Here is a 24,595-nt window from a genome sequence, read left to right as displayed (position 1 = left end):
CCGCATCCCGGCTCCCGCCCCGCATCCCGGCTCCCGCCCCGCATCCCAGCTCCCGCCCCGCATCCCGGTTGCTGCCCCGCATCCCGGCTCCTGCTCCGTATCCCGGCCCCTGCCCCGCATCCTCCGGGCCGCTCTGTCCCGCTCGGCCCGGCCCGTCAGACCCAGCACAGAGCAAGGAGCAGGCGCTGTCCCGGCTCGGGTGCTCTCACCCCAGGGATTGGGATCCTCCCCGGGGCTGCGGGGGTGTCTGTGGTGTGGTGTAGGTACTGACTGGGGGCTGGGTTATTTGGGGTGCAAGGATGCTCCTGGTACTTCCAAGCATGAGGCTGCTGGTATGAGCATCCCTGGGTCAAGGGCAGGCAGGAGATCCCCTTGGCTCGGTTTATTTGGCATAGCATGGGGAATGACATTAGCCACTGGGCTCTTGGAGTGAAAGAGCATTCCCTGTTTCTCCCTTGGGCCAGGGGCCTGAGGAGGCAGGCTCGCTGTCAAGCAGGGACTCTGTGGTGCTGGCTGTGCTCATTCCTGAGCAGGATGGTGGGTCAGACACCCATCCATCCATCCATCCACCCACCCATCCATCCATCTGCCCCTAAGCAGGGTGGTGGGTGCAGGGCTTGCTGGTGGCTCCAGCATTGCACACTGTGGCTCGAGTTGGCACTGTTCACCTGAGCTTGGCTCCATCGTGCCCCAAGGCATGGAGCGGGACGTGGTGGGTGATGGTCAGTGCTGGGGTCTGCATCTGGTGCTGTCAGCAGCAAGGGAGAGAAATGATGGGGGACCTGAGGCCTTTGTCCAGCCAGTCAGTTTCTGAACCACACGCTCCCAAGTGGTGACACCTCCTTGTGCCTCTACTGACAGCCCTTCCCAAGGCCACAGACCTCCCTTAGGGAGGTGGCTCTGGCACGAAGTCCCTGGAAAGCTGGGATTTTCCTTCTATCCTTTGAGGATGCCTCATCTGCTGCTGCTGCTGGCTTGGCCCCAGGTGATGGCAGAGGGGCTGGAGATGCCTCCATGGCTGGGCATGTGTGGGTGCAGTGGGAGAGCTAACGAGCCCCTGTGCTGGCCATGCTTTGTGCCAGCCTGGTGAGACCTTCCTTCCTCTGCAACCCAGGGTGCTCTGTAGAATTGGGAGCATCTGCCAGCTGGATAAGGGGTGGATGTGTCCTCAGAGAGGGAGCTGCTGGTTGCCAAGGCAGGAGTCACTCTTAGCTCTGGGAAGTGCCTGTGCCATGGGTTCACCCCAGCACCCATGCCAACACCTGACACAGGGCTGGGCACCCAGAGGTCCCCATTGGAACCAGACCTCTCCCTGCTCCGCAGGCTGCAGGTGGCCGCCACCAGAGCTGGTGTCTGCAAAATGGTTAAAGGCTGACATTTAGAGGTCACACTTTTAGCACTGTGCATGTGTTTGCTTCATTTGCATTTGCAGTTAGCCCAGCTCGAGGCTTTGCCACTCGCATGTGCAGTTGCCATGGTTACATGTGCAGTCGGGATGTGGAGTTTGGTTGGACACCTGCAAACATGCAGCTCTCAACCTCCAGAGCACGAGCAAAAGCCGCCAAGGTGCAGGGCAGCCCTTGGACGTGGGCTGTGCTGAGGAAATGGGAGCTGCAGAGCCCATCTTGGCAGGGTGTGCGTGCTGCTGGCTTGCACAGCCTCCAACTGCCCATATTCAACAGCAATGAGCATCTAGGGCAGCCTTGTCAGAGGGGAGGTTGAGCCCATGCCAAGGGTGTTGCCCGGCGCTTTTCATCTGGGGTTGTCTCCTTCCCAGACCCCATGTGGAGGCTTTTGTCCCAAAGGGCTGGAGTGAAGGTGCTCAGGAGCGGGGTGGTGAGGGCAGCCAGAGCCTGGAGTCACGAGTGGAGCTGCTGTGCAGGCTGCCCAGGGCAGGGGCCTGCCAAAGCTTCAGAAGGCAGCGTGAGAATTGGCAGAGAGCTGTGCTGAGGCTCCAGATGTGGTGGCTCTGTCTGTCCTGGCTCTCTGTGGGATCTGCTCTGGGTGCTCAGGTCCAACACAGACGGGGACTCGTTCCAGGTGTCTTTGGACCAGGATCACATTGAGTCCACGAGCAAGTGCAAGGAAATAGTGGCTGCCAAAATCCTGTGGCAGGTCCGTGTAGGCATTGTCTTTGTGTCAAGGGAGGAGGTGTTTTAGGAGAGCTGGTAAGGAAGGGACCTCGAGGTTATCAAGTCTCTAAGCTCCATCTACACCATTCCCAAGCAGCATCAACTCAGCCAGCTCCTAAACCTCCCCAACCACAGCGAGTCTCCTGCTTCCCGAGCAGTTTGCTGCCATCTTCTTGTATCCTCCTTTCTAGGAGCTATTTATTTGCAGCATTCAGGGGAGAAAGGAAGCTCTCTTGGCTGTCCAGGAGCAGCTGTGGCCTCAGACAGACCAGTGTGGAGTGGCTATGCTGTGCTGGTGGCAGCTGGAGGAATCCAGTAACAGTAGGAGGGTGTAAGGATGGTGGGAAGTGATGGAAATGGGGACATGGAGCATGTGCCTGGGCAACAAGTTGTGGTGGAGCTGCAGAGGAACCTGTGAAATCTCACAGCAGAGCACAGAGGGGATGTGCATCTGCCATCCTGAGTGCAGAGGGACGGGGCAGGGACAGCTTGGCTCTGTGTCCTTAGAACTTCCAGTGCCACAGGGATGCAACAATTATCAGCTCCCCGTGGGATCCCAGACAGGGATTCCTCTGCTGGTGGTCTGTGGTTATTGGCTACCACTGTCAGGGTTTTGAAAGACAGCCAAGGTCCCTGTGTGGCTCTGGGGTCGGCACAGAGGGGAGATGGTCACAGCCAGCTGGCAGGGGCACAACAGCAGAAAGAGACAGGTTGGATCCTGGTACCAGGGCGCTCAGGGAGAGCTGGGTCTGAGGACTGTGGCAGAGCTGAGTGGTGCTGTGTGGTGGACTAAGTGCTCTGGTGGTCTCCTAACGTGATGCTCCCCAGAGCTGGGGGCAGGGAGCAGGCTGTGACCAGCACTGCTGGCCTCAGCAGGATTCCACTGCGGGTGTGAGGGGAATGAATAAATGGTCCTGCAATTGCCAGAGCTGCCAGTTTGAACCCACATCATTCAGACCCTGGAGCAAGTCTGACTGAGAGGAAATGGGTATGAAGAAGGAGCAGTGGAAAGACATGGGTGCTTCTGGCTGCAGCTGCTGGGTCATGTCTGGTTTGTGTAGCTCCTGGAAGTTTTGCCTGGATAGGAGGTTACGTGCTGTTTGTTTGGAGGCTTGTCTGAGTGGTATTACAGTCCATGATGGAACCTATGTTTCTGCTTAGCCTTGCAGTCGTGTGGGGAAAGTCACATCCCTTTTGCCATGTTGTCTGCCTGGCAGGGGCTGTCTGTGAGCAAGACTTTGTGCTGGGGAGCGCTGTTTGAGCTGAGACCGCCTTGGCAAGGAGCTCGGGGGATGGTTGGTAAAGAAGCCTAGTTCCTGACACTGCAAAATGCAGAGCAGTGAAGTAACATCTGTTGTTTTCAAACTGCATCCCAGTGTGAGTGTATCCTGTAAGGTGCCTGGCAAGCAGAGCTGAAGCTTTGCCTGGTGGCCAGATGCTCCAGCCGTGCCAGCAGAGCAGGTGGCAAAGTTTGGGAAAGGTTGCAGAAGAGAGCATGTTACAGGGCTCATACTGTGCACGAGCCTTGTTTGGTTCTGGGCCTGGGCTGCTGGGGCTCTCTGAGAGCAAGGATGGTTGGCAAGAGTTTGGTCAGGAAGCTTTTGAGATGGGCTTGGGGAGGGGACTACTGAAAATGCTGTTTGATGGTGATCAGGGGCTGCAGGGAATTTGCCTTCATCAAGCAGTCATTAGGTGCTGCTCTAAAGGAGTGGGAGAAGAAGCCCAAGTCTGAAGTGTGGCCAAAGTGTCTGCATGCCACTCACCATGGGAGTGGCCCTGTCCATGTCCTGGTTCTGGCACCCAGTGCTGAAGGAGCTGTGAAGGTGAGACTGTCTTCACGTGTTCCCTACATGACTCCAGGCACCGCTGAGCAACTTGAGGACTCATGGAACAGTGATGGAGGAGAAGGGGACAGGGGTTGCTCTGTGTCTCTGTCTCTAGAACTGCCCACGGGGGAGCTCAGGAGAGATGTGTGAGCGTTGAGATCATTGTGGAGTCAAATGCCTGGAAGTTGCAGCAGGAATGGTCAGAGGTCTGAAGACCTCTCTGCAAAAAAATGGCTAAATAAGGCAGGGCTCTTCAGACTGGAAAAGAAACAACAGAAGATGGATAAGACATGTCTACAGGAGGCCAGGAGAGAAGTGATAGAGGTTAACTGTTCACTGTTTATTTCCGTACAAGTACAAGGTCACATCAAATTAAGCTAGCAGGAGGTGCCAAACAGGAGGAGGGGCATTGCCTCTTGCAGATGTGCTATCAAATCACAGAAGTCCTCAGGACAAGGTGTCATGAACAGCAAAATCTTACATTGGTTTCAGGAGAAATGGAATGAATTCAAGAAAGACAAGATGCTCCCCCAGAACCAATAAATACACTGAAATCCACCTCTGACATGGGCAGCTGCTGAGCTGCAAACTGCTTGTGCTTCTGACTTCTTGCAAGAAAGTACACAGAGCAAAGGTGGACCTTTGGTCTGGTCCGTTATTTTCATGATGTTGTGCCCACCAGAGAGGGTAGAGCCAGGAGGGAGCTCCAGGGGGAGGCTTTGATAAAGAAGGGTGTGTTTATCCCCATCCAGTCCGTGTTACTTCACTTGGCACAGGGTGAGAGCGTGGGATGCTTTCCCCACGTGATGGAGGTGCAGCTGGTGGGAGAGATGGGACCTGTGCTAAGCACCAATCCTCTGCCTTGGCATCACAGGACCTTTTGCTGGAGACCTCTGACGGGCTTTTGTCTACTCATTCAGTTGGCTTGAAAATGGGAGGCAATACCCCCTCCTCCTGTGCTACCTCGCCATTCTGCTTCCTCTGGTTCCCTGGGCACAGGGCACCTGCCTGACACACTGACAGCAGAGCTGGAGTCTCATCTTGGAGTTGTCCCAGTTCCCTGGTACTCGCTGCACGTGGGATCTCCAGGGATCTGATCTTCATCTCCCCCTCCTCCAGTCCCCTGGCTCTGCCTGTTCTCACACACATCAGGAAGCATCAGTGTCAGTTTTGTTTCTGGTTTTATGCCCAAACGAGAAAAGACTCATGTCCTGCTATCACTGAGAGTCCAGTTCAGTCTTACCTTGGTGTATGTGGGATGCTGAGAGGCCTGTTCCCCAGCTCCTGAGCAGTCCAGAGACATGCAAGGACAACAGGGAGATGTGAGCCTTGGCATGGGAGAGGTTTGCTTTTTGTGGGAGAAGTGGACTTGGAAAGAAGGATGCAGGGATGAGATGGGGATCTAGCAGTCCCAGTGAGCTTTGGTTGGAGGGCAGCAGGATGAGGTCAGCCAAGGCTGTTGCTCATGGACAGGATGCTGTTTCCCATCCTCATGACTTCCAGGAGGTGATGGCTGAGGGAAGTATCCAGACAGCACAAGGGTGTCCTTGCAACCACAGTCTGAAATCTCCCTTGGATAGCAGCTGTGCCTCAAGACAGAAACGATCTCTGTTTCTGTCTCGTTGTCATTTTGGTCTCCGTTGCCACTGGGCTCTCTTGATGAGAATGTGAGGTTGCAGACTTGGTCAGGGAGCTGCTGTACTTTGATGCTCAGGACTTTAAGAAGAGCCAATTGGTTCCCTGCCCTTTGTAACAAAAGCCTCCTCCTGTGTCCCTCAGGAGCAATGCCTCAAAGTGGGCTTGTGCTGAGGCAGAGCTGTGCTCGGGGACCTCTGAGAAACAGCAGGGAGCACGAGAGCCATCTTGGCACTGGGCCTTGACTTTTCTTGGCATTGCTGGTCCTTGCAGCATGCCTGTGTGTCCTGCTTCATCCTAGTGTGCTCCCCCTGGAGAGACAGGGCATCCCCAGGCTGCTTGATTTGCTCCGGTCCAGCTTATTTCTTAACACTAGGCGGTATTTGCAGTAAAACACATTAAAGGATTTTTTTTGCCAGAGGTTTTAGGCTTTCTGCTTTTTTGTGCTTGAAGATAGAAAATATGGGAGGATAAATTTACAAGGGAAAATAGAAAATACATTTTGGATTAAATTTGAATAGATTTCCTTCCTAGCTGCTGGCTTGCCTGACCTACAGTCCTCAGTGAGCCCTGGCTGCATGAGCAAGACTTTGTGGAGCTGCCCTGGCTGCAGGCTGACTCTCCAGCCCTGGGTGCTTCCGTGGTCTTCTGCTTAGTCACGCCAGCTTTGGTTTTGGTTTGGGAATGTGAGTGGCCAATGGCCTTGATGAGGGCAGGCTTCCCTCCCTGAGGAAGGTGCTTGTCTTAGTTGAGCCTGGGCTGTCATGGACTTGGGCTGCACCAAGTAACTGCCTGAGGTCCTTCTGAGGGGACTGACACCACATCTGCCTGAGCTGCCAGCTGTACATACAACCCGTGATAATGGTGGTCTCTGGCTGCGACAACTGTACGAACTCGTTAGGTTGCTTACTGGAGCACGTAGCAAATCTGTGCGTTTCCAGAATTCCTGGGAAAGCCTTTAGGGTTTCTGGGGAAACCAGCAACTCTGGGATGGGCTTTTATCTTATTCAGCTGCAGATGGGCGTTTTTGGACGCCGTGTCGTGCCAGCAGCACACGTGGGTGGCCGCTGTGCCAGGGGCCCCAGGGCTCCCCTTGCCCCGGCGTTGCCCTGAGCGTGGCAGCTCTGCCGGGATGCGGTGCCGGCCGCGCGGTGTCGGCGGCTTTGCCCGGGAGCTCCTCCACAGCCGCCAGCCATCACCATTATCCTCGGTGCCGGCGCTCGGCAGCGGGGTGGGGCGAGGGGGAAGGCAGATGTGGAGGGGGAGGGTGGCTCCTCTAGCACCTGTGCCTTACTCCGGAGCGTGCAAGTGTGAAATTCAATTTGTAGATAAATCGTAGCGGGTGAGGAGCGCGGGCCACGGCGTGCGCTGGAGCCAGGCGGTGTCTGGGAGCAGCGCGGCCGGCATGCACAGCATGTCCTGCCTGCCAGCTCTTGCGGAGGCTGACGTCACCTCGGAGGAGCAGTGGCTGCTGCAGGATGTGGCTGCTTGACGCTGTGTCATGTTGGCTCTGGGTGCGCGGTCCCGGCTGCCGGCAGGAGCCCTGCCAAGGGGTGCTGCCCTGGGATGGTCTCCCCTGCCCTGCGGGGCCGAGGAGCACGGTGCAGTTGGAAGAGGAGGGGACCTGGGCAGAGACAGGATGGTGGTGTGGATGGAGGAGTCCGTGGTGCTTCCAGCATTTTCCCACCTCTGCGTTTGCATCTTTCCTTTCTGATGTTTCCACTGAGTCCTGCTTGCTGGTGGGAGCACAGTTAATTGTTAAAACTACATTACAGTATTAACAAATGCAGCTTGCCCTGGCCCGAGCTCTGTCCTACCTGTGCATTGCTACCAGTGGTCACAGCTCCCCATCTCCTGCCCCAGTCCAGAGCTGGGACTCCCACCTCCAAGTGCTTTGCAGAGAGCAGCCCTCTGATGTAGGTGAAGAGTCCAGTGCTGTGAGGAGGGGATCATCGTCTCCCAGGCCAGCCAAGGCAGAGCTGGGACTGAGCAGTGCCCTGGTCCTCAGTGCTGGCTTGCCCCCAGAACTGACTGTACCCCAGGCAAGCTGCAGTGTCATGGAGTGGCAGGTGATGCCATTAGACCTCAAAGGGGCACTTGCAATATCGTCAGAAAGTCAAGTCTGGCCTTTGATAAGGGCCACTGGCACTAACATAAAACTCAGCAGCTTGTGTCAGGTGGGATGTGCTGGGGCACTCGCCTCTCTGAGTCGGTTGGTGGGCTGGAGTTCAGCCAGGACATCCCTCTGGCACAGGACAGGACCTGCAGCTCTCAAAGCTGTGGGAAGCTAGGGAGAATGGGGTGGCACAGCCCTGCATCCCAGGCTCTGGGCACATGGGTCTCTGCAGAGCCTGGCTGGTGTTTCACCTGGAAGTAGGGACTGTTGCAGCAAGGTGGAGGTGCTGTGGACAGTGCAGGTAATGTGAGCTCAAACATCTCCTGGGGCAGTTTTTCTGAGCACTGACACCTAAGACCCCACAATGAGCCAACAGTTTGGTGCTGGACTGCAATGCTTGGGCTTTCTTGCACCATGAGGGAGCACACATAGCTCTGCTGCCTGCACTGGGACCCTGGAGGGGTGGCTGTCTCGGGATGTGCTGTCTCCATACAGCCACCCTGCTCCCTGTGCTTGGTGTCCAGTGGTACAAGACAGGGTGGAAACAGGTTGTGCAGAAAGGTGGTGCTTGTACACTGCCAGAGAACTTATAACCTTATCTCTGCACAAGGAAACTTATTATGTCATATTTCAGCTTCTGTGAAAAAGTTAGTTCCTGCTTGTCTCCAGCTATTTTCTTCATCTTTGTCCTTGGTTTCATTACCTTTAGCCCAGATTACTTCCATGACCTGGTTTACAATTCTACCCTGCAAAACCTTGCTGAGCTGACAAAGAGCAGGGGTTAGTGATGTTAAGGAGAAACAGGTGGTTGGGGCAGGTTGGTAAAGGAAACAATCCTTTACTGGCTCTGCTGCTGAAACCAGAGGCTCTAAAGCCACTGTCTGGATTGCAGCCTTTGATTAAGTGATTTTTGGCTTCCGGCTTTGAGTCAGTAAAAATGAAACTTTGACAACTTATTTTGGGTGTAGTTCTTCCCATTCAGAGCACTCCTGTTTTTTTTTTTCCCTGCCCACCCTCTCTAGTTGCATTTGCAGGAAGTCCATGTATTTTAAGCTGCAGTCAGTTCCTCTCTGCCCAGCCCACCTCCTTACATTTATAGAGCCTCCTCCAGTCCACGCTGGTCCATGGAAAGCATTGGCTGTGCAGGCACTCGGCCTTCCTGCAGCCACTGATGCTTTCTCAGCTTTCCCTGGAGCATGTGTGAGCTGTCTTGAGCCATTCTCAGCACAGGTGATGGTATGGGTAGGACAGAGCTTTGTGCAAATTGCCCATGGCCCAGTTGGTTGCAGGAGGTTCATGTCCTTTGCATGGTTGGGTGCACAGAAAGGAGCTTGATGAGAGACTGGAGTGTGAGAGAGTTTGGGGGAAGGGCATTCCATTAGCAGCTGGGTTTCATATTTAATTTGGGGCATTTCAGAAATGGGGGTGTCATTGCATTGAGCCAGCCTCTTTGGGTCACCAAAGCCTCCTTTCTTTATTAGATTTCAAACCTGCTTTTGCTAGTGTAAGAAACATGAACATGTTTGGACATGGACTTTTAAAAGCTTATTGAAAAAAGCCTTGTGCTTGTGTAATCGCTCCCTAACACAATTCAGTCATAATGATCCATGTTAACTTTAAAAACGGCCCCTGTGAGCCATGGTGGTTTCCAGGGCAGTTATTTGGGAGAGGACATCGGAGGCATTACTCTGACAGATGTGAGGGGGATGGTGATGAGCAGGTGGGATAATGTCAGTGTGCAGCTTGCCAAAGCTGGAGAAGGAAGTGAGGGGAATGCTGCCTGTGCAGTCAGCTCTCTCTGCGCTGGGTGAGATTTGCACTCCAGTCGCTCGCTGTGGAGTGTTGATCACAGATTTGTGAGTGAGATTATATTGCCTTAAAGTAGGTGCCTGGTGCTTGTTTGTGATGTGTGGGAGAGTGAGCAAGTTGTCTTGGCATGAACTTTGTGCTGGTGCCAAGGGCTTGCTGAAAGCAGATTGTCTGTCAGTTCGCTCCTGAGTACTTGTCTGGAAATTCCAGAGTTCTGTGGATGCACTTTTGTGTTGTCAGTCACCTGCCTGCTCAAAGCCAGCGCTGGAGTAATTCTGCCATTTGTTTGTGAAGCACTGTTTCGAATGGAATAGAATAGAATAGAATAATTTCAGTTGGAAGGTACCTACAATGGTCATCTGGTCCAACTGCCTGACCCATTCAGGGCTGACCGAAAGTTAAAGCATGTTTTTAAGGGCGTTGTCCAAATGCCTCTCAAACAGTGTCAGGCTTGGGGCATCGACCACCTCTCTACAAAGCCTGTTCCAGCGTTTGGCAACACTCTCTGTACAGACATGCTTCTGTACAGAAACGCTTCCCAGTGTAAACCTCCCCTTGCAACTTCGAACCCTTCCTTCATGTCCTATCGCTGGGTGGCAGGGAGAAGAGCTCAGCACCTCCCTCTCCACTTCCCTTCCTCAGGAAGCTGCCGAGAGGTCGCCCTTCCACTGGTGCTGGTGATGGGGTTTGCGGTTCGCTGGCGGTGCTGGGCGGGCCGGTCCCGGTGCGGTGCTGACGGGACAGCTCCCGCGGGGCGCCGGGCGGGAGATGCTCCGGGAACATCCCGCAGCCCCGCCCCGCTGCGGTCGGTCCCTCCACACCGGGACACAGCGATGTCACACCCAGATGTTGCCGGTCGCGGGGGGTCCCGGGGCTTTGCGACTCTCTGGGTTGAGTCAGGCCCTTCCTTCGCTGCCGGTGAGTTGTGCAGGCATTGGGACAGTAGATCTCGTTAACCTCTGCCCCTGCAGGCAGGCGTCTGTACATTGAAACTGTGCGAGTAGCAAGGTGAGGGAGAGAAAAGCTCCCACCGCTTCTTAATGCTGGGGTCAGGAAAGCCGTAGCATGAGATAATCCAGATTATTTCTATCCAGAACGTGGCACTAAACAGCCTACTTCCAGCAGCTATCCCTGAGCCACGTGGGAACCTCGCTGTCCACCGAGAGGCTGCTGCCACTCCCCTCTCCCTGTCCTGGCAGAGCCTCCTCCTGCTCACACAGCAGCTGCTGGCTGTGCCACATGGCCCTGTCAGCTTTTCACCAGGCTCCTGGGAAGCACTGAGTGGGAAGGTCAGTCAAAATCTAAACCAACTCAAGGTGAGCATATAGCCCACTCCAAAAGTGTCCAGGCTTTCAAGCACAGTTGTCCTTGGGTCCCCTGTAGTGGCCACCTTCTTCTTGAATCAGCAGTATTGGTGTGGGAATCAGCTGACCCCAACGCTGTCCCTGCTGCAGTGCTCACTGGCTGTCCTTCAGCAGCATCACCAGCCACAGCTCGGTGACACTGAGTAACCTCCACCATTTTTGGAACTCTTGATGCTAAACAGGAGTTGGAAATGAGCCAGGCTGTCTCACCTGCTGGGTAGCATGTCTTCTGGAGCCGGGCATCGAACAGCGTGCTGGCACTCAACACCAAAAATGTCTGGAAAGGCTGAAATGTGGGCAAGAGAAAGGTCTGCTTTGCCCCTGGTGCCCTTCCCAAGTCGGGCTTGATTATTTCATGAAGGATTCATTAAAGGCCATGGAGCAAATGGGGACAGGCCATATTGCAGCAGGAGGCCATTGGCACCACAGCAGAAGTGGCTCTTCAAATTGTCTGTTTCTAGGGATTTTGAGTAACATTCTTCTGTTCTGAATGGAGCTCTCGAGGATTTTGGCATGTGTCTGGGAGTTGTCAAAGAGCTTCTGTCCCACATATGTTCCTGCAGCATTGAGGAGCTTAAGTGACACTTCTCACGTGGTCTCTCATCCTCTCCCCAGGGCAAAGGATGTGCAGTGGAGTGTCTCATAGGTTTCTGACATTCAGCTTGCTTTAAATATTGGTGGGACTGATAGTAGGAGCCAGGAAAGGCAAGTCACAGGGACGTGTCCTGCACTTGAGGCAAACGAGGGTGAGGTTTGTAGCTGTTTTTCCTTCTGTCCCATTAGAGTGACTGTGGTGTCTCAGTATCGGTGGGGGGCTCCAGATGTGCCTCAGGAGGAGAGCGGGGACACTGGATTCTGGGAGAGACCTTGGCAGTGTGTAGAACAGGTGTTTTGGGCTCTGTGGTGCTGGAAAGCCTCCTAAGTGTGTGCTCTGCTCTGTCAGAGCATCCTAAATGCTGAAGGCTTTGTGGCCAAGGTGGCTGTTGTGTGCCCAGAGCGTGACAAATGCTGAACGAATGAGGGCAGGGACTGGGCTGGAGGGGATGCTGGGGGTCACATCCATCTGTCATGTACCACCCTTTGCAGACAGTCATGCAGTGCTTTAACTTTTCCTGGTGTACACTTGACTCTCCTTTCTGAATATGAATGTGTTTCCTACCTAGCACAAAAGGGCAGAGTGTTCTGAACTTTTTTGCAGTGGCCTTTACATGTTATAAAATTGTGTTCTTTGACTTGTCTTGTCTAGACTAATTCCACTCTTCCAGACTTTTGTCCAAGGCTTTTTGGTGATCTTGCTGGCCTCCCAAGGCCTCTCTCAGTTTGGGGAATGAACTGGTTCTCTAGACAACAGTATAATTATTTGGTGTGTCTTTATGAGCTGAAAGGAGAGCAGAGTAATTACTTCACGTGTAAGCTGGCCTTTTCACACATCCTACTGGAGTTGCCTTTTTTTGTGGCAATGATATGCTGCCTCACGTTCAGTTTGTACTCCTGTAGCCCTCATGACCCTTGTGGCAGAAATGGTGCTATTTTTTCTTCCATGGTCTGTTTGTGCAATTTTTTACCTCCCAGTGACTTACAGCCCTGCCCATCATCTCTCAGCCAGTCTGTCAGGAGCATGTCAAACTCCAAAGTGCTGGATGCCATGTGCAGATTTTTAAACATACTGTCCTTTAGGTCACCCATGGAAAAGTAGAGCAGTAGCAGCAGCAGGGCAGACCTTTCTGAAACCCTACATGTCCCTTTCAGTGTAACTGCAAGTCATCTATTACTGTGCACCAGCTCTGTGGCGGACTTGAAGTCCTGGGAATTGCCCCCACAGTGCTGTGGGACCAGGAAACATCTCTCTGTGGCATGGATGGGTAACCTGGGGTGGGTCAGAAAGACCCACTGGGCACAATCCACAAACCACCAGCTTTGCTCTGTAGTATTATCCTTAAGCACTGACCCAAGGCACAGGCATCAGAGGGTGTGAGCCGAGACCTGCAGGCAGAGGGATGCTCATGAGGAGCCTCTGGGACACATGGACACAAGCGCAGCAGTCCAGTTGTGCTGCAGCTTCTGTGCTCCCCAGGGAGCACATTATGGGCCAGGTTGGATGGGAGTGGGTGAGAGCTGGGGTCGCTGCCCAGTGGAGGAGAGAAGCTGGCAGGGTGGGCAGCGCATCTGGCAGCTGCTGCCTGAGAGCTGAGCAGCAGCCTGAGCTCCAGGAGCACAGGCTGGTGGAAGGGTTTGGAGCTCAGTAGCCCTGGGAAAGAGGAGGCAGAGGTTTCTCACGCTGTTTGCCAGGTGCATGTTTGTTCTGGGGTGCATGGGCTGGCCCCCAGTTACCTCTCATTAAAACACAGCGGGCTCAGATGGTGAGCAGAGCTGCACAAGGCAGAGTGGCTGGAGGGTGCAGTGGGACACCCTGTTGGAAGGAGATCATCCATCCGTGCCAGCTGGGTGGTTTGAGGTCTGTCCTGCCTCTGTACCACACGGGACATAGAGCCACAACATCAACGTGATGAGCCTGGGGTTGTGTCAGCCCAAGTGCTCCAGGGCAGGAGGCTGGGCCCCGATGAAGGGTCCAATATGAGAGCAGGCTGTCTGCTCACATCTCCTCGGCCCTCTGCCAGAGGAGGTGTGGATCCGGCTTGTCTGGCTGGTGTTGAGATGCCTGAATATGCATCTGCCAGAGAGGCTTCCAGAGGATCCCACTCGCCCAGGTTTCCATGGAGAGCGTCTCTTTGTTGAGGAGGAAGCCGTCTGGCAGACAGTGTGGCCGTGGAAATACCTATGGAGCATTTGTTTTCCGAAGCACATGAATAACATCCCTAACAGCCAGCAGCCTCACTTCCTCTGCTCACCCACCAGCGGCCTGGCAGAGCGACCTGGGATGCCTGTGGTGTCTTTATCCTTCCAGCTTCTCACTGTGTGCCCGTCTGAGCATTCCCAGTTTGGCTGTATCTGCCCAGCCCAGCCCAGTTTCACTTCTAAGTTGGCAGGCACAGCTCCTGGCTGCCTCCCTGCAGCCCATCTTCACTGGGGGACACGTTTGGCTTCACTGCTGGAGGGAAGAATGAGAGTGCTGTAGGCGGCAAAACTGGGAAAGTTTTGCTCCCACCTCCCATGGGATGCGAGGGGAATTGCTTCCCTGGATGAAATGTCCTTTCTCGGGTCTCCCAGTTATTTTGCATGCTTTGGAAGACCAAAGAGGAAGCTTAAGAGCTTTTGAGGCAGCAGGCAGCAATGCAAGGCACATGCAACAGCCCACAGTGAAGGGGCCTAAGCTTGGGTTCTCATAGCAGCCTGTCAGTATTAAATTAAGGCTAAATTCCCATCCTAAATGTTATGTTAACATGAAGTTACATCAGAAAGCACAGAGCACAGAACAGCAATGTGAGGGTATCAGATGTGTTACAGGGGTATTGTAATCATCCCAAATCAGGCATTTGAAACCCAGGGAATTCTAGATATAGGGTTTGCATCATTTTTTGGGTTTGTAATTGAAAAACAATCCAAACATAGGAAGGCTTTAGAAACATGTCACTGAGATTGTTTGGGTGCCTTTTATTCTGTGCTGCAGGGACAGGGGCAGATGGAGGGAAAGAGTCTTTAAAAAATGATGGAACCAAATGCAGAATTACAAATGTTAAAATACCGTGATCTGGATTTGAGTGTTAAGACATTGTGGCTCTCCAGGGTAACATTAGGGCTGCTGGGCCTTGACTGTGCATCTCCATATCTGAACATACTTGGCTGTAGCTAACGTAACTCACCTCTGTGCCTCATGCTTTGTAAAACTCATAATTGGAGGCAGTTTTAAGTCCTGTAGCATCATTTTGCTAAAGTTAAGGATGTGTACTTGGAACTTGGAGCTTTAATTCTATCTTATGTTTTTTATCTTCAGATTTCCATGTTTTTTAAAAGCTATTAAAAGAACGATGGAAGAGGATTAAACAAAAACCCAAAGGAATATCATCATAATGTATTTCTGAGGAGCTGTAGAAGAAGCCTTTTTTTGCTGTGATTTGTAGAAAAGAGATTCTTCATTGTGTCAGGAGAGGGTGGTTATGGTGGATGTGCAGCCACTCTGTGGATGCAAAGTGGGTTGTGAATCCAGCCCTGTGACTGATGTGCACAGCCCAGCTGGGCAGCTGTGTAGTGGCACTGCCTGGTGCCACGAAATTGCTTGGCTGGAGGAGTTGGTGGAGCAGCAGTGCCCATGGCAGCGTGTGGCTGAAGCCCTGAGGAAGCTCTGGAGTTGGGAAATCAGCTGATAAGCCGCTGCTGGCAGGGCTGTGGTGTTCCTGCAGACAGAAAATGATGACGGATCGGTTGAAATGGCTCTGCGGGGAGCACTGTATGCACTAACATAAAGACTGGAAGCTGCCTGTAGCTTCCAGTCATACAAATTAGATATGACAGTCATTAATAATTGGCTTTATCCTAACCTGCGGCACCTGAAGGAACCTGAGCAGAAGATTTGCACTGGGCAGTTTGCCTTCCAGCTATGTCAGGCAGAGCAGTGGGTGTGAAGCATCTTTTGAGTTCCCGCTTAGGGATAAAGCTTTGGGGGGGTCCTGAGCCAGCACTACACTCCTGGGATGTCACTGTTAGGCAGAGGCCAGTTCTCTGCTGAAGAAGGAGCATTGCAGAAAGGAATATTGGATGAATGATGGTTTTCTTCCAGAGCTGCAGGCAGAGCAGAGCAGCCAAGGCATTGTGCTGCAGAGGCAGCTCCAGCAGTAGTGGGCAGAGCTGAGCCTGGGGTCTCTGGGTGCCTCAGCTGTATTTGTCCCTCGATACAGCTTTTATTTCTTAGACTTTGGCATCTTTTTTGGGGATAATGCAACAGTGCCATGCTCCTGCTGGGTGTGTTTCTGTCACTGCCCGGTGGGGCAGGAAGAGATGGAGGGGAATAATGTGCAGCGATGATGGGGGTCAGAAACAGCAGTATCAGCCCCAGTCATGATAGCTCAGCCCTCAGGTCATCCCTGTGCCATGGATGAGGCAGTGTTGTGACTGTTTCTCTTCATCAGCTCTACTGCCCTCCTTGTCTGGAATTCCCTGCTGTCCCTTTGCAGGCTCTGGAAAGGTGCCTGCATGCCCAGCCCTGTGAGGCCTTGCTACTCGGGTGGGCTGAATGCAATAACATGATTTTCTGGGCTGAGTGTTTCTTTTTACTGTTGTACCCTGATTTCTGAGCCTGCTGAGTTCTCTGGGCATATCAGGAGGGCAGGCACAGCATGGGCCCATCTCCTTAATGACCAGCAGTGAATTGCCTGCACATGTGCAGTACAGATTTCAGACACCCTCTGTGGGGTTTCTTGGTTGTGCTGTGTTTTGGTGGGGTTTTCTTGTGGTTTTTTTGTTTGGTTTTTTGGAGGATTTGGGGTTTTTTTTGGTGGTGGTTTTGGTTTTTATTTTCCTGCGGATTTTCCTCGCTGGATGAGGTGTTCTCCATTTGTGGAATCCCTGCCCAACTGAACCTCCACCAGAGCTGCATCCTCCCATCTGCATACAGCCCTTATTTTGTGCTCCAATAATTTCAAGGCAGCTCTGCTCCCCTCTGAGCTTGGGAGGGATATACCGGGTGGGCACATAGAGGATGCCCTGGGGCAAAACGGAGGTGCCTCACCACCGCTGCCCTCTCTCCCGGGGTGAGGACATGTGGCTGAGAGAGGACGAGCCAGCATCCTCTGAGCCGCCACCGAGCCGTGCCTTTTAGCAGGGACCCGGCTGCAGATCCGCCCACCGAGGAGCGGAGCCGGCCGCCGGCTGATGCCGTGCCCGCCCCGCCGGGGTGAGGGGAGCACCGGGAGGGTGCAGCCCCGGCGGCTTCCCTTGCCCGGGTCCCCCGGGAGCGGCGGTGCTGGCGGGGGAAGCCGGGGGGGCACTTACATAAGCCCTGAATGCGACAGGCGGTGCGGGAGGTGAAGGGCAGAGCGCTGAGAAACCACACAGCCTCCGGCGAGGGCTCCCTGGCACAGGAGCGCTGCTCGCTGACACACATCCGCGGGACCCCATCTGCAGTGCCCTCCCTTCCCCGCGGGCCCCACGGGGGCTGCCACAGCTGCTCCCCCTGATGCTGCCAGCCCGGCTGGGGGGGGATGTGGGAGCAGAGTTCTGCCTCCCCAGGGTTGCCCCGGAGGCAGCCTGGGCAGGGAGCGGGTAGGAGGGAGGGCAGATGCCCAGGGGCGCTGTGACTGTTCCCATCCTGGGGTCTTGCCGCTTCGGCCCGTGGCACGTGGAGGGGGAAAGCTGGTGGAGAGCGTGTGTGTGGGTGAGATGGGTGCCTGGTAGGACACGTGGGTCTGTTTTGCGGGTGTATGAGGTGGGGTTGTGGCACTCGGACGGGGAAGCAAGCAGCCCAGGCAAGGAGCACAGGCTGCAGGGTCTGTGAGTGCAGGCTGCTCCACCTCAGCCAGGAGAGGAGAGGTGCCAATGGGCTCTTGTGCCGGGGCCGTGCTTGGCACCAGTGGTGTCCAACAGGCTCCTTGTGGGGAGGGATGTGGCACTGCCCTGCTTATCTTGGCACCCATAATCTGCTGCTGATACCCTCCTGCAGCATGGGGCGGGGGCATCGTGCTGCTGCCCAGGACGGCTGTGGGGATCACCTGGGCAGGGCAAGGGCAGGGTTGGCCCCTGAGTTCTGGGACAGGCTCTGGAGGCACAGGCAGACACAGTCCATGTGTCTGCACATGCTCCACTTGTGCTGCCCACATTTGCCAGCTCCCAGAGCCACCTGCCTGGGTGGTGGCAGAGCCAGTGTGCACCCATGGGTGGGAGGGTCAGCCAGGGATCCTGGCTCCTTCTGCTCTGCAGCTCTTCCCAGAGCAAGTCTGCTGTTAATTCCCTCCATCTCTCCACAGTATCAGCAGTCACCTCCAGGCTGGGCCGTTGGCAGGCAGGCAGCAGCGGGCAGCTGGGAGGCTGTGAGGAGCCAGTGGCACATCTCTCGACTCACCCAGCAGAAGGTGTGGCTGGGCTGCACGCTCCTGACTCCCGGCTCTCCTGCTCCGTGTGTTCCCGGCGGGCAAATCGGAGGCTTGATGTGATGGGGATGCCCTGAGCCCTCGCCCCAGGAGCTTCAGGCCTGGATGTTGGTGCTGTTTCTCCCGGACAATGTGGCTGATACTCTGGAGAAGCCCTCTCTTCCCCCCTGTTCTCCAAGTGCCTGAGCTGGTGGCCAGCTGGGACCTGCTCTGGGTCCTGAGCTTTGCCTCGATGGTTGTGCAGATGGAGGGCCAGGTCTACTCACCAACTGTCAACACACACTATGGGAAGTTACGAGGGGTGCGTGTGCCATTGCCCAGTGAGATTCTGGGGCCTGTGGACCAGTACCTGGGGGTTCCTTATGCTGCCCCCCCAGTCGGGGAGAAGAGATTCATGCCCCCCGAGCCACCACCGTCCTGGTCAGGCATCAGGAACGCTACCCACTTCTCACCAGTCTGCCCCCAGAACATCCACAACGCCGTTCCTGAGATCATGCTGCCCATCTGGTTTACCTCCAATTTGGATATCGTGGCCACATACATCCAGGACCCCAACGAGGACTGTCTGTACCTCAACATCTACATCCCCACGGAGGATGGTGAGTCCCCACTGGGGTGACCGCAGGAGGGTGAGGGGGGGGTCACTCCACCCCTCCCCAGCAGTGGTTGGTCTCACCTGGGTGTTGTGTTTGAAGCATGTGGTTGTGGACCCTGCAGCATGCTGTCTGTTTGTGGAAAGCTTTCTCTGGCCACGCAGCTTGCCCTCTTGCCCTCAGCTGCCATCTCTGTCTCGCGTGCTCCTGCTCCTCCACGCCTCCCGGTCCCACCCCTCCACCTCCATGGCATCGTCACGGGTTCCTCTCTTGTATTGCTAAATCTGAATCCGACTCTCTGACCGCAGATCCACAGAGTGACAAGCTGATTTGTGCTCCCCAGGCGCCGAGTGCCAGGTTCTGTCTTGAGTTGGTTCGAGTTCGTCCTTCCTCCCTGCTTCCCACCCTCCCCAGGTCCATGCGCTAGTTGTGGGCGTGGGCTGCGGCTGGGAGGAACACTCTCTGCCTCTCCCTGGGAAGATGCTCCGGCAAGAAAGGGACCACAGAGCCCTTTTCTGGGCCCTGGTACGGATGGGAGGTTGGGGGGCACCGGCAGACACATCGCTTGGCTGCTCCTCCGTCCGCCGGTGGGACAGCGGCAGAGCGATGAGCCTGGGGTGCTGGGGACCCGTGGGGCATGGTCCTGTTGGGGTGAGGCTGAGCGGTGCTGGGTGCCTCCTTGTCTAACCTTTTCCTTTGTAGGGGATCCCACCTGAACTGTAAGTAGAGGGCAGAGGAGGCAGCGCCTGCCCGTGTGTCCGCCCCAGCCTCACCGCAACAGGAAGCCCCCAGGGATTTGCAGCGGGCTGGAAGGGACCCGCAGTGGGTCTGCTGTGCACAACAGAGCAGCCTGGCAGGCCAGTGGCTTCTCCCAGGCTGGCTGGCTCCACTCCTGTGTCTCTGGGGCCCTTGGCCACGGAATGCATCATGCCTTCCTTCCCGCCCAGCACGGCTGGCCCAGAGTTTTCCTCCCATGGCGACGCTCCCTCCCCACCTCCCGCGGTCCCGGGGGCGGCGGGAGGGTAGCAGCGTGGTTGTGATTGCATGCCCACTCCCACCAGTGGAGCCTCCTGTTATTTTGTAGTCTTTTATTCATTTTACAGTAAAACGGATTTCCAAGGAATGCACCCGAAAGCCCAACAAGAAAATATGTAGGAAAGGAGGTATGTAGCAAGCCGACCGGCAGAGAGGCACAGAGAGGAAAGAGAGAGAGAGTGAGAGTGAGGGGGTGCCTGTCTGGCCCCCAGCCTGCAGCACACTCCTCCGGCACCTCTCTGCCGCCACCCAGACTGTGGGCCCTCCAAGCAGCCCACCCTGCCACCCCCCACTTCCCACTGGGAGGAGTCCCACGGATGCTCTGGCCAGCTGGGAGTACAGGTCTGGGGTCAGGTCATGACGATGCTCATGTTGCTCCAGGCCTTTCAGAACAGCTTCTCCTCCCGGGCTGAGCCTGCCTTCCCACCTTCATCCCACTGGCACCAACAGCCTCCCAGCCTCTGGGTATGAGGGGTAGCCTCTGATGGCAGGTAGCACTTAAATGCACCCATCCCTTAGGGTGCATCCCCCATTGGGGGTGTACAGACCTGCTCAGGGAAGGGCCTGTGTGATGGGGGACTGCAGCCCATCCTGGGCTGAGCTTTTCCTCAGTTCCATCCCTGCTCATTTTGCATCCAGAGTTTCTTGGTTAAAAACATAAAACCTCTCCTGGCTGTGTAAATCATGCCATGTTGTGCCCCAGCCCTCGTTCCTGCCAAGGCTGCTCCCCACTGCTCAGACCCTCATGCCTGTGCCAGCCCTGCCAGTGAGGATTTGGTCTCCAGCCCATGGCACAGCATTCTCCCTGAGCCCTGGCTGTCCCGTGGTAAGCTGAGCTCCTCCAGTTCAGACACATCTCTGCTTTGCCTTGCCTCAGCTGAGCTTCCTCCATTGCCCCTAAGTGATCCTGTATTCCCAACCAGTGGCATGGACCAGAGAGTAGAGATGTGCAAATGGGAGCTGGCTCAGCCCCATGTCGGACGTGGTGCTTCACCCATCCCACCACACAGCCCCCTTGCAGACAGGGAGAGCTGGCTGCTCTGTGCATCCCAAAGATGAACGTGGGGACAGTCAGGCAGCCAAGCTCTTCTGAAAGGCTCAGTACAGGGTGTCTTGCCGGCACAGGCTGCTGTCCTGGGTATCCTGTGGCAGCAGGGTCCCTGCATCCCGACCTCTGCCTCCCTGCACCCCTGGGTTTGTCGGGGCCAGTGCAGCTGGGCTTGGAGGTTTGGGGAGCGCTTTCCTTCCAGCCGTTTCCCCCAGTTCTGTTGTTTGGTTTCTTTGCTTTGCTTTTCCTGTTGCTGTCCTGGCTATTCACACGCCATCTCTCTGAGTGCCAAGGCTGCCCCTGAAAGGGCTGGCGCATTAGGGAGTCTCTGCACGCTGCCTCCGGAGCCGGCTGTGCCAGTGATCACCAGCCACTTCAAAGCGCTTCCTCTCCCGGCCCTCCCACCGGCTGCCAGGGCTGGCAGACCCCTGCCACCCCCAGCCTGATAGACAGGGCCAGGGAAGTAGGGTTCAGGTTATGGCTGGAGAAGGGGACAATATAAGGCATGGCCAAACACCTTGGGTGTACTCATCTGGTTTTCCCTTCCCACTGGCACTGCTCACGGGCAGGGTTTCTCTGCAGTCCATCTGCAGTTGCCTCTGGCTACCTCCTGTGGAGCTGTTGGGGGACATTCCCACTGCCCCCACTAGGCTCTGCTGGATGGACCAGCGGATCCCCTGTGCTGGCCATTTGGGCATCCAGGTGTGACGTGCCAGGAATTAAAGCACCCAGACACTGGCAGTGCTCTTCAGCTCCAGCCAGGCTCTGGTGGCCATTGGCTTGAATTAATTGAGTCACTTGTGATGAGACACAGAGGCTCCTCCGCCTCTTATCGTATGTCTTGAGTTAGTAATGTTTGGGGTGAGGATAATGTACCTGCAGTGCTGATTTCCTTGGGCTGAAAATTTGAAGATTGGAATATTCATTCTGGAATATTCATGATTATAATTTCTAAGGCAACATATCAACAGTGATGAGCTCTCCTCTTGCAGAACAGTATTTTGGTGGTTGAAAATGCTCCCACCTTACTGCAGTTTTCATGATTTCTGCCACCCCTAAGCTCAATGTATTTCATAGCAGACGGAGGTCTGAGAATTTATCATAGTTTATCTCTGGGACAGAAGAACACCCCTGTTTCCCTGCCCAGTTGCCCACAGTAATTTCCTGCATGGAAATTTCCTAAATGCCAGTCTCCTCCACACATGTTGGGAGCAAGACAGGCCAGTGGTGCTTTGAGAACAACTAGCCATGCACAGTGCCAGGGGAGCTGACAGCGCTGAGGCTCAGGTTTTGCTGTGAAAATAACCTTTGCCCACCCTAAGACCATGTACACACACACACACACCATACAGTACCTATGTGCAAAATGCAGCTCTGCCCTTTGCTTTGTTGTGCCAACACTTCCAGCCTGTGCTTGGCTGTGGCAGGTGCCAGGATAATTTTCCCTTCCCTTCACCAGCAGCCTGGGCAAGCCTTGCTGCAGGGCATGAGGAGGTGGATGTCATTTTTGGAGGGGAAAAAAATGTGGCTGCCCTGCACTTAGCAGCCCTCCCCGGTTTTCATTAGCAACTGCCCAAATCTCTCTGGCTGGGGCTGTGCAGAGCCTGCGATGCTGCAGAGACAAATGTGCAGGTCCAGCGTCTTCCTCTGCTGTGTGAGGGTGGCTGGAGCTCCCAGCAGCTCCTGGGCTCAGGATGTGCTTCGGCTGCTCTGCGGGAAAAGCGTCGTGGCTTCTCCACTGCTCTCCAAGAAGGGGATTTGTCCGAGTACTGGCTGAGGCTTCCCTGCAGTGCTCCCTTGCTGGAAGCTTCTCCCCAGCCCCCTCAAAGGCTGCTGCTCTGCAGAGCTGGCTGAGCAGACCACCGCCCTGGTGCTCTGCTTCCACTCCGGGGAATGATTTGCAAAGGTGAGGGTAGGTGTTTGTGCTGGTGGAGGCAGCAGAGCGTGAGAAGATGCAGTGCTTTTACCGAGTCCTCTCAAGGATGGAAATAACTCCTCTGCATCATTCCGGGACAGGGAGGGGCTGGGCAGCACCAAGGTATGCTGCAGTCCTGGAGCAAGGGCTGGTGGCTGGAAGGTCCCAGCAGAGTTGCCCCTTCCTGTGGGGTTGTGCAGCAGCAAGTTCAACAGCTGCATCAGTCTTGGTCCAGTCCCCTGTCACTCGTGGAGAAGCAGCTGAGGTGGTGTGGCCAGCGGCAGGTGCACCTTTGGGTGCACGGAGCCATCAGACAGCTCCTGCTCCCTGAGGCATCGTGGCTGTTTTGTGGGAGTGGGTGCCCCACTTGCACGGAGGAGAGGATGCTGGAGCTGCCTACAGGCACCCTGAACAGACTTTTGGATCTGGAAAGATGACAGCTCAGGCTCCTGCTCTTGTGTTAACCACACCATGGTGAGAATGAAGCCTCCAAGGACTCAGGCTCCTCACCCTCCTTTATCCCTGTTTGCACTGGTGTCAGTGCTGTTGGTATGGTTTACTTAAGATAGCATAAATCCAGTGTGGATGGCCCTGTTTTGGGGGAAGTGATTTTGTTTCTTACTGAACTTGAACTTAAATCTTTCTAGAGCCTTTAGATAAGAGCGTATGCATCCTCCTATCGGCCTGAACAATGTCACTCTGCAGTCAGCTTAAAGTGAAGTGGCACAACAGACATTTACACTGGGTTAGTGGAGGGTGTTTTTGATGGGTAAGGAGAATGAGCCACGAGCCTTTTTGGTTTTTCCAGCTGTGAATCCACAGGCTTTAGCCCATCCCCATGAGAGCAGGTGCTGCAGGGTGGCCTTTGTTAGTGCAGAGGAAGATCTCCTGGGATGGGTGTCCCTGAACATGTCAACAGACAGTGGAAGGAGATATTGGAGCAAAGTGCAAGGGGTGGGTGAGGGAAGTGAAGCTGTGATTGCTCTCACGACCTGTGGGGCATCGGTGGGTTGTGCTGAAGGTGAACATTGCAGCAAGAGGTAAAAAGCCCACTTGGTCACAACAGTCTGTGTTGGCCATAACCCCAGCCAGCCTGGAACCTTCCTGCTGATGGGTAAGGCTCGTGCTTTGCTTCTGCCACACACATGCCCCTGCTGTTCCCCTCTGCCCTGGCCTGCATCACTGTGCTCCTGCTTTGCTCAGCTCCCCAAGTGCTGCTTTCTGCCATCTCTTCTGTGGCGCCTGAAGCTCAAGGTGCTTTAGGCTTGTCCCAGCCATCCCTAAGCTCTGCAGCAGCAGTCTCCAGCTGGATCCCTCCCTCATCAGCCAGAACAGTTGCTCAGGTCATAGAGATGTTATCCACTGCCCTCTCTTACAGCCTGACAGGTCCTTATAGCTGATTCCTCTACCCTCATCTTCATGGAGACCTTTGCCCCCTAAAGGAGACCAGGCTGGAGGGCTGCAGCCTGGCTGTTCTCAGGGGTTTAAAAGCACCAGGGCCTTTGGCAGTGGAAAATGATCTCCAGCTGCCTGTGATCAGCTTCCCAGCTCTGCAGCACGGTGTGATGAAGGCTTACTGCCTGTGGTCATCATTAGAGAAAAATCCCTATCCCTTAGCAGTACCAAGAGGTTGGCACGTAGCACCAGTTAGCAAATACTGCATGAGTACTTTGTCATTTAAGTGCTTTCTGGGCTTGCAGCTCTTCCTAATGAAGATGCAGCAGGTCAAGCTTGCAGCCTCCTGCAGAGAGGCCGAGCAGCCGCACGCGCCCGGCCGAGCTGGGGGGTGGGCTGGGGAGGGAGAGCGGGAAGGAGGCAGCAGGAAGGGGGGGATGCTGGGGCAAGAGGTGACAGGGATGGGGCGTGGTGCTGGGTGAAAAGAGGAGAATGATGTGAGATGCTCAGGGGGTGGTTGGGTGGTGAAGCAGGAGGTGAGGAGGCGGGGCTGGAGCACAACGGAGGTAGGTCGGGAGGTGAACTCTGAGTTGGAGAAGATCAGGATGGCACAGGAGACAGCTGATCCATGGCTGCCCTGGGCAGGAGCAACTCTACCTCGCCTCTTCCTGGCGGTGTGTCTCACCTGGTCTTAAACACATCCCCAGATTGCCTCTTCTAGAACTTTCCTGTCCTTTCTGCCAGGAA

The 24,595-nt window shown here is 55.1% G+C and overlaps 1 protein-coding gene across 5 annotated transcripts in view; it reads left to right on the top strand.

The window, feature by feature from the left end:
* NLGN3 (neuroligin 3) overlaps window positions 1–24,595 on the top strand; it is a 39,942-nt gene that overhangs the window by 1,188 nt on the left and 14,159 nt on the right. For 2 of the 5 annotated variants that reach the window (XM_027690681.1, XM_027690679.1), the window contains exons 2-3: window positions 17,740–18,461; window positions 19,559–19,618. In XM_027690681.1, the coding sequence (XP_027546482.1) occupies window positions 17,993–18,461; window positions 19,559–19,618 (529 nt within the window). In that variant the 5' untranslated portion in view covers window positions 17,740–17,992. Of the gene's footprint in view, window positions 1–91; window positions 264–17,739; window positions 18,462–19,558; window positions 19,619–24,595 lie in introns of those variants that run through there. The other 3 variants (XM_027690683.1, XM_027690682.1, XM_027690680.1) reach the window with 2 other exon arrangements.

The sequence above is a fragment of the Neopelma chrysocephalum genome, unplaced genomic scaffold (genome assembly GCF_003984885.1).
Source record: "Neopelma chrysocephalum unplaced genomic scaffold, ASM398488v2 Primary Assembly neopelma1_81, whole genome shotgun sequence".
In the NCBI taxonomy this organism is placed as follows: Eukaryota; Metazoa; Chordata; class Aves; order Passeriformes; family Pipridae; genus Neopelma; species Neopelma chrysocephalum.
The sequence above is the reverse complement of the archived record's forward strand: the minus strand, read 5'-3'. Positions and strand labels throughout refer to the sequence as shown.